Here is a 19469-nt window from a genome sequence, read left to right as displayed (position 1 = left end):
AAAAAAAGTGTTTCTCTTTTTCTGGCATCACGAAGAATTTTTTATTTCCTGGCGAATGAGTCAAACAAGCAGCAGGTTCCTGTTTATTTTTGGGGGGTTGGCTGTATATACAGAAACAGGAAGGGATATTGCAGCACCCACAGGAGGAGGGTGGTGTGTGTGTGTGTGTGTGTGTGTGAGTGTATCATGTGTGGTATTTTAATAACATGGATGTAATGACATGATACGAGTAGGCGAGGATCCGCGGGCAGCAAACCTTTTTTTCTCTCTCCGGCCGATGAGGGCGACAAAAATAGAAAGACAGATCGACTTTAATTAATCCGAAGGGAAATTGCAGTGTAACGGCAGCCACTTCACATAAATCTCTGAAACAATGACGGAGGTAAAAAAAAAACCCAACAACAACAACAAAGATAATTAAAGGATTAAACGGAAAAAAACCCGCCAAATAAAGAATGTCTAACAGGATTACATAGATGGATTTAGCTTACGTTGAATATGTGTGTGAGATTTGAATAACAGTATAAACAGACAATACTTCTGAAACAGAAAAAGACATGTTGAATAATGTAATAAATACAAGTTGGAGTGATCTTGTTATGAGGGGGGAAAAAAAAATTATGCTTGGCTGTCAAAAGTCCTCCTGTAAGTTACATCAAAGCAAAGTGTTTATTGGAAATGTAAATTTTCTTTCATTTTCTTGTCTGCGAGAAATGTCACTTTTAAGCGTCAAAACTCATCTATGTCCTCCTTTGTTGGACTCATATGAAAGCTTAGAAAAATAAATAAAAAGAACACGGCAGAAGCAGGGATATCAACTTTTTTCTTCCACACTTTTTTTTATTCCTTGTCAAAGTCTGGCGCCTACATTACCCACAATGCCCGGCGGTCGGTGCTTCAATCTGACATTCTGATGGTGGTGTGCTAAAAGAGGCTAATGTGTAAAGATGTTATCTTTCATTTTTAAACTCCTGTTTCTTTGCAGCCATGAGGGTAAACTTCACTTTTACCGGTTGGCGGATCGAGGCGTAAAAACCACAAGGTGGCAATTCTGGTTTAAAAATTCGTATCTACTTCCTGATGTTTCCAGGAAATCTCCTCAGCATCTCTGAGTGAATAATATCGCAAAAAAAAAAAGGAATAATAATCGCTCCCGGTTGTGTCAACACTTCTGCTCCGAGAAAGCCGGGCCCCATGGGAGAGCTTCTTTAATCTCAGGATGGCATGGCCTTCTGGGAAATCTGCGACGACCGAATACAGAGTTGGCATCCTGTTGACTCAGCAGAAAACACAATGAGGTCCTGGAGAGGAGGAGCAGATGGAGCAGTGTGACAATCATCTGAAGACTGTGTGTGTTTGTGTGTGTGTTGTTGTGTGCTGATCTGACCACACAGCCTAATGCTTTCCAAGAAAAAGGAATGATGATCCCAATCATGAGCAGCAACTAAAAGAGAGAAATGGACTAAAAGTAAAAGGACCGGCTATTCATGCATGTTAGTAAAATCGATTTTATCGATCAACAAAGAATCCTGCAAAAGAAAAAAAAAAATTGATTTATTCCCCTTCAATGTTGTTCAAGTGACCAAGTCTACTGCCACCATAAGGTACACATTTTTTGGTGAATTACTTCGCAAAAACCTCACCATTTTATCCTCCACCACATTTGTGCGAAATTGTGTCACAATTAGTGTATAAATTCTTACGTTTTGTGAGGTTATAGTCACCTTTGACATCCAAAATCTCGGCAGTTCATTCTTAAGTCCAAGTGAACGTTTGTGCCAAATTTGGAGAAATTCTTTGAAGGTGTACCGGAGATATATTGCGTTCAATCCACAGACTGTATATAAAAATGTTCGTGGCATCCTGCCCTGAAAAACGAGGCCGATGCAGAAGTGCCTAAAGCCACAATACCATCGAGTGCCACTAGAGGTCGGCTCCAAAAAGCCTCCGTGTCCATAGTCTTGCATTCAACTAGTCTTATGAAATTGGTTCGATCAGAATGGGACCAACAGATGGGACGGATGTAAGATCACAATGACCTTTAACCTTTGGCAAATTCTAATCAGTTCGTCCCCTGGGTCCAAATTTGAGTAAATTCGATTGTCGATTGTGAACACACTCAAGAGGTCAGATCAGGATGTCAAAAAGAATCTAACTCAAAAATGGTCCTAGTTGCAATTGATTGACCAGCTGAAGAGACAGCAATGGAAAGAGAGAGGAAGAGGAGGAGGAGATAATTGTGAGTCTGAGCTCTAGTTTCTAGTTTCTATAAAAGCTGTCGGTCTGAGGCCGCGCCCCACTTTCTCTCCAAACTAGGCTGAAATGTCCTGAAAGGAATTGACTGCTGGCACTTCAGACAGAAGCGCCAAATACTTGAGGTTTTGGGGGAGTCTGGGAAACACACACATGTGTGTACTTTTGAGAAAACCTCAATGAAACAACTCTGTCGTCACTCACCACAAATTTCCCCATCACAGGTATCAAACGCCTAAATCCCAGGCTTTCTTTGCCAAACCTGAACCAATTTAATAAAATAAGAGGTTTTTAATGTCCACTTTATTTCATTTGGCATATAAAATGCCTGCAGACGACTGTAGCTGGGACACAATGGAAGCACAGTATGAAATCTGACCTAGTCCAGATTCCAATTTAAAAGAAAATGCCACAGAATATAAATATTTTACACAATTTTGTATGGTTATATCCAGGCGCCCCCCTCCTCCCCCCAAAAAAAAAAAAAAAAAAAAAAAAAAAAAAAAAAGCCATTTAAAGACATAAAAGTGGTATAAAACAAATATTATTTACAAGATAAGCATTATAATGTTTATAAAATATCCATCAGGTACTGTTATCATGATAAAACTCTTAAAAACTAGTAAAACAAACCCTTATCTGCCTGTTAGCATAATGCATGAGGACTGACTGGCAGGGAGTTATCTTTACGCCTCATACTCTTTGTTTCCTGTATTAACCCTCCCACTGGAGCCGCAAATCCTCGTGCTCTGAATCCCATTGGCCGTAGAAAGCGTCAATCATCAGCAGCGTGACTTCCTACTGGCTGGATCAGTAAACAACAGAATTAAGGCGGGAAGCTTCGTTCGGCGGCGATTCCGGTTGGGTATTATCGGCTGAGGCGGGGTAAAGACAGTATATGGGGGCTCCTATTGGCTCAGTGAGGTGTCAATCAAACCGGCAGCCATGCGCTATGAGAAAAAAGAAAAAAAAAGCGGACGCAGCGCCATTTTTTTTACTGAATTGCTTTTCTGACTTTTTATGGATCGTCGCTGGATTATGACGCTTTATCGGTGAGTTGTCAATACCGTAATCGTTTGTTTGTTTGTTGTTGTTGTTCTGACAAAGCTGTTTACTGCATCTGCTGTCATAAAAAAACAACAATTTTTTTTTCATGGTTTTAATGCCACCTAAAAAAAACTTAATTCTTCTTAATTCTTTAATTTAGTGTAATTCACATTTTCAGAAGAATTATTTCAGTACAGAAGAGGTTTTTTTTTTTTTTTTTACTTTTAAGAACATTTCTTCTGGTGATAAAATGTGTTTAATTATTTCTAGTACTTCCTGTTACAGTTTTGTAACTTTTGGTTTTGCAGCGGCTTGAGGTCGATGTTTGTCCGTTGACAGTTTACGGCTTTTATTGTGCGTTTTTAAACAGTTCACGTAACGAGTGGAAGTTCATCAACTCGAGTAACGGACATTGTTAAATGACAGAAAAAAAATTCCAGATACGTCTCAAGTGTTTTTTTTTTAACCCAAGACCGAGTCCACGGTGTTGACATTTAATCATAATAATAATAATAATAATAATAATTGAATAAGAGTCCACGTCAGCTATCAGGTCTGAAAAGCAACCCCCCAAAAAATTGCCCGTTCAAAACTGAGAAATAAGTTTTAAAGGACTTCCAATCCACGGGCCGTTTTCCGAGCCGAGTTCGGACACCATGTCCAGTCTCATCTTCAGGAATCGGATCTCTGGAAACCCGCATTGAAAGAACAAAGCGTAACCGCGGCGATGACACAGAGACAAATATTTCCGCCATGTTGGTGGAAATATATAATTGAAATTCCCGAATAACGTGCGATATAATTGTGTTTACTTGCTATAGGTCTATTAAATGTGACCCATTTGGGAAATTAAAGGAACCGTCGCCGGAAAATAGAGCGAAAACACGCAGAACGGCCTCCTCGTCCTCGTCCTCGTCCTCCTCGTCCTCCTCGTCCTCGTTCTCGGTACCTGAGTCTTCACAACGGCACAAGTCAACACAGATCTGAGCCTCCATGTGAGCTCGCCGGGATCATCAGTCGTCTGCTGCCCAACCTGCTCACTTCCACGCTTCACACACATTCATTCTGCACTCCCTCTGTGTGTGTGTGTGTGTGTGTGTGTGAGAGAGTGTGTGTGAGAGAGTGTGTGTGAGAGTGTGTGTGTGTGTGTGTGTGTGTGTGTGTGTGTGTGTGTGTGTGTGAGAGAGTGTGTGTGAGAGTGTGAGAGTGTGTGTGTGTGGAGGGAAAATATATTAAAGCCAGTGCTGCAGATTTATGTTGTGTTCGAGACTCTAGATCACAGTAATGCTGTTTTACACACACACACACACACACACACACACACACACACACACACACACACACACACACACACTGTTCTCTACACTTCCACTGTGTTATTATTCCTTATTTATTCACTCCACCCGTCCGTCGCGCGCTTTCGTCGGGTCGAACACTTCATGCTCTTCAATCCGTGTCGACGATCAATCGTTAATAAAGTAACGATGATACAAGAATTGAGTCGAATTAAAAAAAAACAAAAAAAAAAAAAAACGAACGATCGGCTGTAATTTTGAAAGGAATGACGCGCTTTTATTGCGTGACGTCTGCTCGTGTCGTGGGAGTCCGGACGTTTCAGACGGTTGTTGACGGGTTGAATCCACTGGAAAAAAAAAAATCCCATCTTCGTCGGAGTAAAATCATATTTTTGGTGACTTTTTTTCACTGGATGAGTCACGACGAGGTTCAGATTTATTTAAGCAACATTACCGCATCACTGTCGTTGCCGATAGCGACGTTAAATCATCACCCTCGAGTGTAATATTGCCATCGTACAACAAAGTTACCGACTAAATAAAATACGTAATCAACACGTTGTGGAGCAATTCGCTCTCAAAAATATACAACTTTTTTTGTTAGTGCGATCTCCGTTTCCACGGCAACGCACGGTGTATATGACTAAGAACTGGAAAGCAATCAGTCGCGTGAGTGGACTCTTATGTAACGTACGCAGTGTTTACGACTCCAGGAAGTAGGCCGACCCTTAGCAACGACCCTAGCAACGGAGACGAGATCGAGTCCGTTTTATTTGCCTTTCTAGAGATGGTTTCTCAAACTGAATAATTACAGCGCACAGAAACACTAAACTGCTCAGCTAGCTCAGTCTGGTTGGAACTAAGATATCCGCTGAAAAAAAACATATTAATGGTCTCGTGTTTCTTGAAGATTTTAGCACCATGTCGTGTGTTAAAACGAAGCTGGCCGGCGCTAGCATTTTAAATGCGTGACTATCCGTGGCGTTACAGTACGGGTGCTCAGAGCGACTAAAAAAAGGACCCAAAAAGACCCGATTTCACCAAACGGGTCACATTTAAAAGACCAATAACACATAAAAACAACATTATAGTGCAAATTATATGAAATTCTATATTCCCATCGAGGAGGCGGAGTGATATTTTCTAGCGATGAGCAGGGTGTGATGTCATGGTGATTTGCTCCAAAATGTACAGCTGACCAATCAGATCTCTGGGGTCGGAAATACTTGTTGTATAATTAGGAGTTATGAAACTTGGGTTACAAAAAAGATCCTGATTGAGGGAACCCACAAATACTTGAGGAACTTCTATAATACAATATTAAGGGTAAAATACTAATTAGTGGTCAAATGTACTAAAAGCTCTAGTTTAGCACTAATAGATCAATACATCTGTTGAGCAGAGAAATGAAAGGAAAATAAACAGATACATATGGAACATATAGTGTGTGTGTGTGTGTGTGTGTGTGTGTGTGTGTGTGTGTGTGTGTGTGATCGAGTATATACACCGAACAGTTGGGCAGCATCTGTGTCCTTGACGGGGTGGTATGTTCCCTCTGCCCCCTACAGGACCTGCTGTCCCTCTTGTACCTGCAGTACAGGACACACACTCATTAACAGAACAAGAGGACACACACACACACACACACACACACACAAACACACACACACACACACACACACCTGGGATATGTTAATCAGTGGAAGTCACATGTGAGTGGATCAGATTTTAAACTGTTTTATTTTTTTTTGTGCATCGTGGTTGCCAGTTTTCTTCGTAAACATTTTTTTTTTTTTGTGCATCTTTGTACAAAAGAAACCCGAGTGACTCGCTGTGTGTGTGTGTGTGTGTGTGTGTGTATGTGTGTGTGTGTGTGTGTGTGTGTGTGTGTGTGTATTCGCTTGCGTTCAGGGGTGTAAATCTGTTTGTATCCTTTGCCAGCTGCAGAATTAGAGCAGTAGACAATGACTGTAAATCTGCCAAAGCACCGGAGTGACCGACACGCCGTCACTCCTTTTCATCTGAACATCCCCGGCGACTCCACGTGGACACGACTCGAATGAGTAAAAGTCCGTAGAGGATGAATCCGAACGATCCCCCTCGACTGGACTAAAATCACCCTTCAAGATGCCCGTTCGGCGTACGTTGGATGGAACAACAAGGAGATTTACCCAAAACCAAAAAGTCAGTTGTGGATTTCTGAAGTGACATAACTTACTTAGAGCGTATTTAACTTGCCTAACGTACGCCAAGTAGCTTATGTGATGTACGTTAAGAGAGCTACGATCTTTTCCAAACCCTAGCCAAGCTGGTTTTGGTGGCTGACCGCGTAACGCTTTAACCCAAACCACAATATATGTTCCTTAAACCTAACCATGAAGATTCGTCAGCCCGTCGGTTTGTTCGAACGGCCGTTATGAAGCCTGTCAATCAAACAGACAACCCTCCCCCCAAACAAAAAACAAAAAAATAACACAACTTTTTGAAGCTTATCTTCAACTTTACGGATTATTTTTAGATGGACCGCCAGAAAAACGAATAAGAAGGAGCGACTTTAGCACACAACACAAAATTTGTATTGACTTTGAACTTTTCCAGAGAAGTTGAATGGGAGTCTATGGAGGCTTTTTTTTTTTGTGTGTGGAGCTGACCTCTGGTGGCGCTCGGTGGTATCGCAGCTTTAAGGCGCTTCCGCATCGGCCTAATTTTTATATACTAGTCCACGGGTGTGACGATTTGTGACGGAATATCTGTAAAACAAAAAAAAAAACAACTAACATGACGATAAAGTGCTTAGCGTGTTTGGCAATCAAACCGCAATCGACTCATTTCATCACCGTCGTGCTCGCTGCTGCCCACTCGTCTCTCCCGGTTGAATTCGTGGCTCTTTTTAAAGTCTGCTGGTATTTTTTCCTCCCATGTAAACAAACGCTCTGGTCTCTTTCTCGGCTCCATCTGTGCCTTCCTCTCTGAAAAGAGGACACAGACGCTCTTTTTTTTTTTTTAATTTTTGGTCTCTTTAAATATCTCCTTCGCACACAAACAGCCAAAAACCTCGTAGACGTGACATGTCGGTCCCGGTGATGTCATACATCCAATGTGTGGGGGGCCGTGACAAGCTGCTACATCGGAGGTGTCATATTTGTGCGCTGCTTGTTTCATTTTTATTAATTTTATATTTATTTTTTACTCTCTTTGAAGATTAAAGGACCTCAGAGGGAGATAAAAAGATTTAAAAAAAATAATAATTCTCCTGCATGTTGACATCAAAGTAGAAAAGTTTCCTGATTGAACTACCCGTTTTTTTTTTTTTTAGAAATACACAATTTTAAGCATCAATATCATTCACATTATAGCCTTCAAGAGATTTCAGTAATGGTAATCAGAACAGATACATGTCGCTTAAATATGTATATGCTTATTTATGTGTTTCTGACTTAAGATCTTGTGCAATAATTAGCGCCCAATTCAAGCAAAGCTAGCTACGTCACTTTTACAATTTTATTTTTGGGGTAACTTTTAGCCCCATTGGTGCTTTAGGTTAAATAAATGAATACAAAAGATTAGAACTAAAATATTTCTGTGATGTGCAGCATGATTATTATCACAGGACGTGATTACATTATTGTTCCTTTATCAGGTAGTGCTTGAAAAAATATCATTTTCTTCATTTTCCACAATTTTGACGCAAACAAAAACTCTGGAAAGGATCCAGTGCTGGAGAGTTTATTTTCCAACATTTCACTTTTAGATTTTTTTGGTTTTTATCCTCGTTTAATTTTAGGAAATTATTGCTCATCCACTTATTTTATCGCTGAAAGACATTTAGTGCATCATCATCTGCTCTCAGACCACTCTGTTCCTACTGTTTCCCGGCCCTTAGAAACACACACAGTCACAAAATCATTATTTACACGCTTTTTGTATGACACACACACACACACACACACACACACACACACACACACACACACACACACACACACACACACACACACACACACACACACAAAATGAGCGCTGCAGTAGATGAAAGACTGGAATGAGGAATTGAACCTGCAATCTCATGAGACTTTCCCAACACGTGATTGGGATTCAGTCGGCAGCACTAAGAAACCGAGACCCATTAACCAACACGTTACACACACACACACACACACACGCACACACACACACACACACACACAATATGATTTATGCAGTCACATAAATCATCTCCTTTCTCTATAAGGTACACAGATACACAACAAAGATTACTGTGTGTATGTGTGAGTTCAGTTGGTCACGAATTAAATGGGCTTTTTTTTTTTTAACTGTATAAACGTTCACATAACAGCAAACCAATGTGATACGTTCCTGAAACCGTTTATTTTGGTCTTAAATAATCTGATTTGCCTCAGCTAACAACACCCAGATAACTGGTGATGTTTTATTGACTGAGAATTTTATGAGAAGTTGAATGGGAGTCTATGGAGGCTTTTTTTTTTTTTTTTTTTGGAGCCGACCTCTAGTGGCACCCGGTGGTATTGCAGCTCAAGGTACTTCCGCGTCGGCCTCATTTTTTTCAGAGCCGTAAGCTACGTCCACTTTAGTCCACGGTCTCTACCCAAAGATCGACTTGTAAATCGAACGCCATCTCTTACTACCGTCCTCCTCAAGAAAAAAAAAAAAAAAAAAATCAAAAATCTAATTTTTATGGAAATCGATATCAAGAGTTTCAACATCATCTCTGCTTATTACAAACTCCCTTTCCCATCTCTTCCTGACTTGGAACCAAATCAATAGAGTAATCACACGTTTCTGAACAACGGCGGCCCCTTTGGCTCTCCCATTTAACAACAACCAACCCCCCCCCCCCCCCACCAACCTGGTAAACAATTGATCTACTCGCCCGCTGCTGCTGGTACGTCCTGCCTCTGTCCCCGGGACATACGGGGGATAGAGGGACATACGACGTACGGAAAAATGACTCGCCTCAATGTTTTAGGTCCAAAGATGGACAGAAGGGAGAAGAGACAGTTCGGTTGGAGATCAGCGATACCGGAAAAGAAAAAGACGAAGTAAAAAAAAGACAAAAAAAAACAAAACAGGAGAGGAGGAAGCTGAAGGTTCAGGTTCATTTATTTTGGACCCGTTGGTTTGACGTAGAGGGGTGAGAAATAAAAGATACAGAACGCCTCATCCACAAAGACAAATCAATGTCACCTCTATGTTTGCACGCCCACCGGGACACACACATACTACACACACACTCACACACACACACACACACACACACACATGCACACACACACACTCACAGTCATGTACTGTCGAACAGCTGCACAGATCACATGCTGGTGCAAAGCTGCTCACCTCCCGTGGTTCAAAACTCCATCAGACACAAACACACAAAGATCACAGCGCTCAGAGTATCTCAGGCACATCCGCTGGTTTCCTTTCCGGCTTGTTTTTAATTTTTAATTTAAATTTTTTTTTTTTTTTTATGTGCACGTGCGTGTTTGTGATCATAAATATAAAAGGTGTGTAAATACAGACGTCCCGGTGCCGCGGTCAACCCATCGGCAACGACCGTCTTCGGACGTCTTTGCTTTACATCTTCTGCAAAAGTTTGAAAAAAGTTCACGTCATTATTTTCTAAATTAAAGTTCACAGATAAAGGTGAAGCAAAATCACTTTGAACAGTCAAAATATTGCTACAAGCATTCTCATAAATTTCTCATAAAGAAAACTGCTTGTGAAGTCCAGCTCGGCAGGAAATGATCCGTTGACATGCTGGAAAAAACAAGAAGACAAAACTATAGAATAAATGTGTTGCTTGGATTATTTCCTTCCAAAGTAAATATTGAAGAATCCTCCTGAGACATTTTTAATAAAAGCCTAAAATAATGTCCGCTGGGCTTTCTGATGTAACGGAGGAGAGATTTGTGCTTTTTGAGTGTGTAGATACACACACACACACACACACACACACATACTACAGAGCTACCTGGTGATCCATCATTACACAGTTATATAACATCTTTATCTGTCCTCCCTCCCAGTGTCTGCACACACACACACACACACACACACACACACACACACACACACACGAAGAAAAGCGTGGTGTCAGAGAAAGCGAAGCGTAAATGAAGCCTTCTGTGGTTCTTTGTCCCGAACACACACACACACACACACACACACACACACACACACACACACACACACACACACACACACACACACACACACACACACACACACACACGCATTCTCTATCACAGACACACACAACAAAAGCGCACACACACTCAGTATGGCGACTCAGTGGAGGTATTTACCTCTGGCTGCTCGTCCGTCTGTCTCTTCCTGGACGGACCCCAGAGACACAGCAAGACCGACAGACTGACGTCAGTGTGTGTGTGTGTGTGTGTGTGTGTGTGATTGACAATCCATGCACGATCAGCAGGTAGAAAGGTATGAAGGCTTTTTCAGTACCATAAAATATCCCCTTTTTATTTGGAAAATAATTTTATTTGTGAAATTGTGTTTCAAAGCTTCTTGTTACACGTTGTTCTTTTTCCGGGTCACTTTGTCGTACATTAGTAAAACCATCAACATCGGACTTGGACGATTTACCAGATTTCACACAAACTGGCGAACACAAGATGTAACTTTAGTAACTTCCTTTCGGAGAGAAAACGATGCTTAAAAGTCGCTTTGCGTTGAATGAAAAAATACAGAAAAAGGAGTTCCACAGGGTTCAAATCGAGGTCCGCTGACATTTTCTGTTATGGGACTATTTTTTTCCCCCCTGCATCACTCCTGCTGCCCACTAGAGGGCCTCGGTCCTTGTCTTACGCTGCGTGCCAATGGAGGAGAAGAACGGCGCCCTCTTGTGGTATTCGCGACGTGGGAACTTTACATTTTTCTATAAGCCTCGAGTTCACGAGTTGCAACGTGTTCACACGAAATTGCAGAGGTCGTGGAAGTTCATTTTCAGTTGTATGTTGAGCTAATATATATATTAGAATATATTAGAATATATTATATATATTAGTCATATTGTAACGAAGGCGCGACAGCGAGGAATAAGAGAGTACGTCGGTGCCCTACTCTACTTATAAAAGTTTTGAATGTTAATACCCAGTGAAGCGGGATTATGATGGAATAACACTCATTCAGTTGCATAATCTCAGCGGACTACATGGCTGTGTGTGTGTGTGTGTGTGTGTGTGAGAGAGAGATAGAGCTGAGAGTTGGAATGATTTCAGAAATAACCAATAACACTGACAAGACCCTTTTCCTGTTATTTTATTTTCTCCTTTTCTGTCTCCTTCTTTTTCCATCATTTCTTTTTTTTTTTTTTTTGTCTCATCACTTGAAATATACGCCGTTAGGGAAAATGTCACGTCCGCCGTCTGTATAATTTCTTCCCCGCCTTTATTCTCATTCAATCTTCTCTTCCTACCCCGGGTGGTCCTGTCATCTCGCATCAGCGTCAGCTGATCCTGACGTTTGCTTGCTGCGACTTGCAGTTGCCGTGGGAACATGCGGGTTCATTTTTTTTTTGTTTTTGTTTTTTTGAGCTGGTATCTGAACTTCGTGTATTCAGTCACACCGTGTAGGTCAGAGTTCAGTCCGACTTGAGTTTTGTCTTTTCAAAGCGTCTCGTGATGTCTAAAGAATTTTTCATGTGCAAAATGTTAAAAACTCAGACAGGAAGCCAGACAAACACTTTTCAAAGTGTAATTATGCAAGGTCGGGATTTGTGGCTGTTTACATGTCTGGAAACACTATGTTCATAGTCTGGAAACCCCGTTCAGAATGGAGTTTTGTTTTAGTAACTCAAAATCAAGCCTTTTTTTAATACATTTTTTTAAATGTAGTCGGTAGTTTCAGCGCACCACGCGGGAGTCAATGCCGATTGGTTAAAGGCTGCTCTGGTAGTTTCAAAACGAACCCGAGGTCTACGCCCAGCGGGACGCAACGACTTAAAACAATCCTCAATGTTAAAAAAAAAAGTGTCCAATTTTAATAGCGTTACTGATTAGACAGTCGAGAGGAATGCATAACTGAGACCTCTTCCAATGATAAACTGCGCTTTTTTTTTTTAGGCCGGTGTGCATCATGTGATAAACAAGTCAACAAGGGTCCTCAAACCTAACAAAGTCATTTTATTTAACCTAATTAATCATCTTTCCCTGAACCCAGATGTTTTTGTTCCAAACTAAAAACCTTAATTCAATCTTTTTGGGATAATAAAATAGAATAAGACGACAATAATATTGACAAAAGACGTATTTAGTCATTTAACTTGAAGGACTAATTTCATTTAGCTCAGCAGCATCAAGGAGCTGGAAGTCAATTCATTTTCCAGAAGGGACACTGATGTTTTCTTGTAAAAAAAAAAGAAGTCAATTTTGCTGTACTCTCCTTGCAGTTAGTGACATTTTTTCTCACCTATTTTCTTTTCTCTTTTTTTTTTTTTTAACCTTTAAAGGTTCATGTGCTTCTGATTTTTTGCACAAAAAAAAAAAAAAAAAAGTTTTTTGTCTGGATTTCATGTAATTTCTCTGAACTGTTTCCCATAAAATAACTCCAGGAAAGATTGCGCTTTACTAACCGGGATCAACAGCAAAGCCCTTTTAATCACTGATGCCCCGAGTCGCAAGCGCAGCGATTCTGACAGATTTCGCTGATCAATCGGTGGTCTACGGTATGTTTTCATGTTCAGTATCGGGTTCGGAAAATTGGCACCGGATACCGTCCACAAGAGAACACCAAGAAACAACAACAACAAAAAAGAGTAGATGTCAAGCAGAGCCGGTACCGTCAGTGGAAAATGGGTTTTTTAAACTTAACCAACAAAGAATCTCAGGACAGAGATGTCACATCACAATGTTTGATTGATAGATGATGCCTGAGACATCAAAAGATGGACATCAAATGAATAATGAATTCAAGCTGGCGCCGCTAACAAGTGTCAGTATTCTTTCATTTTGACGTTTGTGCCATTTAGGTTGACAGAGCAACGCCTGATACTGAAACTATTATCTAATGTCCCCTTAAAATCCAGCACAAATCACATTTACTCATTCCTTTTTACGTAAAACAAAGTTTTATGTTTTTTATTACATAAAATGAATAGAGTGTGAATATCTGAGAGACTCTTTTTGGTCATTAGTCAGCTTAAATTGGTTTATTTAAGTGCGTTATGGATTAAAACAGATAAAACTTGTTTATAGTGTAAAGGAACCCAAAGACAGGATTTTAAATTTCATGGAGACAGAAGTAGAAGTAGAGACACAGAAAACTAAAAAAGCAGATGTAGATTAAAAATAAACAAAACAAAACAGGGAAGCAGGGAAAAACAACCAACAAATCAAATTCCTGAAAGAAAACAAATGGAGACGTGAATGCGAACGATGGTAAAAACAGGTAACGAACAGGATGTCGGGTTTATTTACGACAGCAGAGGCAGAAATGGCAAAAAAGAAACTGGCAGGTAGACAGATTAAACTTGATCTAAACTAAGACGGCCGATGATAGCGGCAAGAAGAGGGAAGACGGAGGGTCCGACGGGAAGGAGCAGACGGAGGAGGATGTGGAAAAAAAATAAAAATGCGGAGAGGCAGTGACACGATAAAGACGGAGAGACCGCGGCCGAGGCAGGTTGCTCGTAGCGAAAGGTCAGTGCTCCTGTGATAAGGCGTACTCGGACAGCGTGCTCGCAGCGAGCGGGCCGAGCGCTTGTCAACACGATGCCGGTGCACTTCACTGGCCACAGTACACTCAGCGGAGGCGCACAAGAGGGCGAAAAGGCATCGCTGTGTAAAGAGCCTTTTATATATATATAAAAAAAACAAAAAACGTAAAAAAAAAAAAAAGCAACTGGAAATAACAAACACGAACAAGGGGACCTGAGGGACACAAAAAAAAAAGGACAGTGAGTAAAAAAAAAATAGAGGAGAGAGTATATCTGCACTGGGTTGATAAGGTTTGTTTATGACTGGATTCATTTGTTGCGGTCTTTTTCTGGCCCCGTATTTGCTAGATGGACAATAAACAGCGGCGAATGATGCCTCAGTAATGAAGCATTGTGCGTCACGGCTGAAGCAAATAGAAATATATGCTGCCCTCGGTTTCTGTCTGTTTCCATCCAGCTTTTGAATTTAAGGTGATCTTTGAGGGAAAACCAATAGACGTAGCTTCCGGCTCCAAAAGATGAGGCCAAGTGCCTTAAAACCGCGATACCGCCGATAGCCACTAGAGGTTGGATCCAAAAAGCTAGATTTCTCTGAAGTTTTCTATATGACATTCGCTGAATTCACTCTTCCAAATTAGCGTACTGGCGTCTGGCGTCATTAATTATAAAATAAGCTTCAAAAAGCTGTTTTTTTGGGGGCCTCAACTTCTCAGAAAATTCTAAGTCAATAAGTTACGAGTTACCTCGGTGTTGTTAGCTAAAGTCACTCCTTCTTATTCGCTTTCTGGAGGTCCATCTAAAAAGAATCCCGTTATTAATTATAAAATAAGCTTCAAAAAGTTGTGTTTTTGGGGGGCGTGTCTGTTTGATTGACAGGCCTGTGGTGCAGTCACATTACGACTATCGGTGGGGCAGGACGTAGCATCGTCGGGTTTCCGATCAGATCGAGTCAGATCCACCGCTCGCCCAAATATGGTCGCTTCCTTCTTGTGGTATTCGCGACGTCGGAACTCGGAAAGTTCCTTTAAGCCTCGAGTTCACGAGTTGAGACGCGTTCGCTGATGGAAACGTCAGAAGTCGCTGAAGTTCATTTTTCGTCGGACGTTAAGCTAATATATATATTGTAATTTTATTCACGTAGAGTTTGTCTTCATAACTTAAGATAACAGCCTACGTCTGAGGAAAATGTTGGCCTCATCTTTTTCCCCTCTTGTGCAGTTGCATTTCCTGCGTTACGTTACCCCCGTCTATTAGCTCGCTAAATCGTTAGCCTCAGTGGCTTCTAGACGCCCTCCGAGAAATTTTTACGACGTGGAACGCAAAATTCTCCGGTGACGTATCTATAAACAAACTCGATCATTTCTGCCAACTGTCGCCTCATGTGTGTGCACGTCGATTGTTGCGTTTGTTTACGTGAAAAAAAAAATAAAAATGCGATTCACCACATTTTGTCTGCGTATTAACGCACAGTTTTTTTTTTTGGCATTTGTATGTCTCGGTCTGCTTTTGTTTTCTGTGTGTGTGTGTGTGTGTGTGTGTGTGTGTGTGTGTGTGCTCGTCTGTGTGTGTGTGTGTGTGTGTGTGTGTGTGTGTGTGTGTGTGTGTGTGTCTGTGTGTGTGTGTCCCCCCTATGGCTTCTATCTATGGAAACAGAGAGATGAATGGAGGCCTGTGAAGAAACGTTGATTACACAGCCCATCTCTTCCCTCCTCCTCTTCCTCCTCCTCCTCTTCCTCTCTCGGCTGCACAGAAAAAGCAGGAACAAAGAAGAACAGAGGGGAAGCATAGATAAAGACAAGCAGACAGAGAGGAAGGAAATAAGAGGTCAGAAAGAGGGAGGAATGAAGCACACTTAGGAATAAAAGCAGAGAGAGAGGGAAAAACAAAAAAAAGATGAAAGAAGAAAGGTCGCCATCCCATCGAGTCTAATTTCACCACTCAGAATCCAACACTGTCTTTTTTAGCTGTTGCTGTTTTTCACTTCATGCAAATTCAAAATGTGACGTCACTTCCTGCTGTTCTTCTTTCACAATAAAAGCTTTCCAATCGGAGAGACTTTCCAACTACAAAAAACTGTGAAATGAGGTTGCGATGTATTTTGTTTCCTTTTTTATTTTCGCCATGTGTTTGTTTACGCAACAAGATATGGATATTTTTCAGCTGCGTTGTCTCCGACACTTAAATTACAACACTGAAAGAGCTGCTGTGTGTTTTGGGATTCTACAGTGTTAAAAATTACCAACAAATACAAGGAAAAGTGTGTTAAAACTGTAAAAATTAGGCTCTACAATCTCATCGGAGACTAAACAGGAGATTAGATGTACATGTCTGGCTGCAAAATGTATATTTTAAAACATTCACAGCTCACCCTGTCTCAGACTCAAAGCCTCACACTATACGTGTTATGTTGGAATTAATTACAATAAATTATTTATTGGGTTCAATTGACATCCCTGTAAACATTCATTATTATTGTGTTCCTGATGGAGAGATAGCAAAATCTGCTTCTGGTTTCTTATTGTGCAGTAAAAAATGTTTTTAGTGACTTATTGAGTGAAACCGGCTCGTTTTTCATAATTTTTTTGCTTCAAAAATATGTCTTTTAGGCTTGTTTTGGTATCTGTAATTTCATATTTGTCACTATACAACAAGTAATGCCGACCCAGAGGTCTGATTGGTCGACTGTACATTTGGAACGTGCTCAAATCACCATGACAACACATTACGATCATCGCTAGATATATCACTTCACCTTCTCAACGGTAATATATAATTAGAATTGAATTTCATATAATACGCAGTATAATGTTGTTTTTACTTGTTATAAGTTTATTAAATGTGACCCATTTGCAAAATTTGGATCCTTTTTTTTTTTAACAGGGAGGATAGTCGCGCACTTAAAATGCTAGCGGCGGCTAGCTTGGTTTGAACACATGACACGGTGTTTAAATCTTTTTCGATATATTTTTTTCAGCGGATATCTTAGTTCCAACCAGATTGAGGTAGCTGAGCAGTTTAGCGTTTCTATGCGCTGTATTTATTCAGTTTGAGAAAACCGTATCTGGAAAGCGATAACACGGACTAGAAATCCTCTCTGTTGCTAGGGTCGTTGCTAAGGGTCGGTCCTACTTCCTGGAGTCGTAAACATTGCGTGCGTTACGTGAGCGTCTCCCGTCTTGCGACTGATCAATTTTCCAGTTCTTGGTCGTACCCAAGTGCGTAGCCATGGAAACGGAGATCGCAAAAAAGGTTTATATTTTGAGAGCGAATGTTCTCCACGACATGAACATGATTTAAAAGTTTTTTATTTGGTAACTTGTTGTACGATCGCAATATTACGCGCAAGAAGGTGTGCTTTAATGTTGTTATCGGCACGACGAGTGACGCGATCGAACCTTCTCGTGTAATATCGCTTTATTAATTTGTCGTCAATAGTTTTGATATTCAGTGTTCGGACACCTCCCGGATTTTATTTTTTGAATTTGCTCTACCTCTGACAGCCTGCGCTTTGTTGCAGGTTTACTGATGTAGAGAGACTCTGTAAACTTGTAAACTGCCCTGCATCGCCTCAACTCCTCCCCCCCCTCCCTCCCACCTCCCCCTTAAGCCACACCCATATCCATATATCAATATTTTGATTGGTCGGGCTGCCAGCAACAGTCTGCTCTCCATCCCTACTGCCCCCCTACCCCCCCACCTCCCCCCCACCCCCCGCTGCTGCTCTGTGTCTCTCTCTCTCTGTGCAGCTCGCCCCATGAATGAGTCCAGTCAGACACAAGCTGTTTAACAGTGCAGCCTCTCTCTCTCTCTCTCTCTCTCTCTCTCCGTCCTCTCCCGTCTCCGGAGCAGACAGTCAGTGGAGCATCGGCACGGCAACGGAGCGACACACGGCGCCGGCGAGAGGAGACGAGAGGGAAGTCGACAAAACCCCATCGCCGAGAGCGAATGCAACAATAAGAACGTTTACAAGCAGCGGCGGCGGCAGATGACCCTGAAGCTGCAGCACAGTTCAAAGCAAAAACCCGAGCAACAGATTGCCCTTTAGTTGTCAATTTGTTGCTGCAACTTCAACGCTCTACCCGGCACCGATCTGATCCGATCCGGGCAGGTGGAGCGGCAGCTCCCGCGGCTCCACGCAAAAGCCAGGAGGAGATGATGCCGAGCGACGGGCGGGAAAAGCTCTGATTCAGGCGGAAAGCAAACACGCCGGGCGTCTGCATCACCTCCGCCACCACCAGCGTCTCCTCCACCCTTCCTCCCTCCCTCCCTCCATTTCTCCCTCCCTTCCTCCCTCCCTCCCTTCCTTCCTTCCTTCCTTCCTTCCTTCCTTCCTTCCTTCCTTCCTTCCTTCCTTCCTTCCTTCCTTCATTCCCGCCTCCTCCTATCATCCTTCCTTCAGCAGGATCTAAAGAAGACTCCGGCGTCCGAATGCACAAGCAGGGAGGAGGGGTGTTCAGATTGAGATGCGGAGCAGCAGAGTTCAGAGAGTTTGGCCGTGAAACAGAGAGATCAGGTTCGATCAGAGTGATAAAGAAGAAGCAGGTGAGACGGTCGACGAGTCCACCAGGCTGTCACCTCCACTTCTGAGGAACGAGGAAGAGGAGGGGATGTACGTCGACGAGCGAGAGGGCAGACGCTGAGAGACGATGACAGGACGACAGAGGTTCAACCAGACGGTCACCGATGCGTCTCCACTTCCCGAAAAATAAAAAGTGAGCGAGAATCTCTTTCGCTTCACGTTTTGTTTTTATTTCTCGGGGATCGCGCTCGACGTCTCGTCCGACGACGCAGAGAACGTGACGATCGAGCAAAAAAAAAAAAAAAAAAAGCCAGCGAGTAAAGTTCCAGCGCCGATTTTCAGTCGGTTTTTCCCGACTGTGTTTTCGGGGTGAGGTGGATCTGCCGTGGGGGGCAGCTGACAGCCGTCCAAGACGCCGCGAGCCGTACTCCGCGTGAAGAATGCCCAGCCGCGCTTGGCCAAGCCGGCCGACCCGGGCCCGACGGCGGGCCTCTACATGGAGAGGTCGCAGAGCCGCATCAGCCTGTCGGCGTCCTTCGAGGCCCTCGCCATCTACTTCCCCTGCATGAACTCCTTCGACGAGGACGACGGGGGTGAGTGGGGATAAAACAACACACACACACACACACACACACACACACACACACACACACACACGACTGCA

General features: G+C 42.2%; 1 protein-coding gene across 1 annotated transcript in view; it reads left to right on the top strand.

Moving 5' to 3' along the window:
• Window positions 1-18090: 18090 nt before the first annotated feature.
• The window catches only part of rims4 (regulating synaptic membrane exocytosis 4), a 43244-nt gene continuing 41865 nt past the window's right edge, over window positions 18091-19469 (top strand). Inside the window, exon 1 of the mRNA XM_069169735.1 lies at window positions 18091-19398. Coding sequence (XP_069025836.1) covers window positions 19302-19398 — 97 coding nt within the window. The 5' untranslated portion in view covers window positions 18091-19301. The remainder of the gene's footprint in view (window positions 19399-19469) is intronic.

The sequence above is a fragment of the Embiotoca jacksoni genome, unplaced genomic scaffold (assembly GCF_022577435.1).
Source record: "Embiotoca jacksoni isolate LCO1_2020_lvr unplaced genomic scaffold, fEmbJac1.0.p SCAF_46, whole genome shotgun sequence".
Classification (NCBI taxonomy): Eukaryota; Metazoa; Chordata; class Actinopteri; family Embiotocidae; genus Embiotoca; species Embiotoca jacksoni.
The sequence above is the reverse complement of the archived record's forward strand: the minus strand, read 5'-3'. Positions and strand labels throughout refer to the sequence as shown.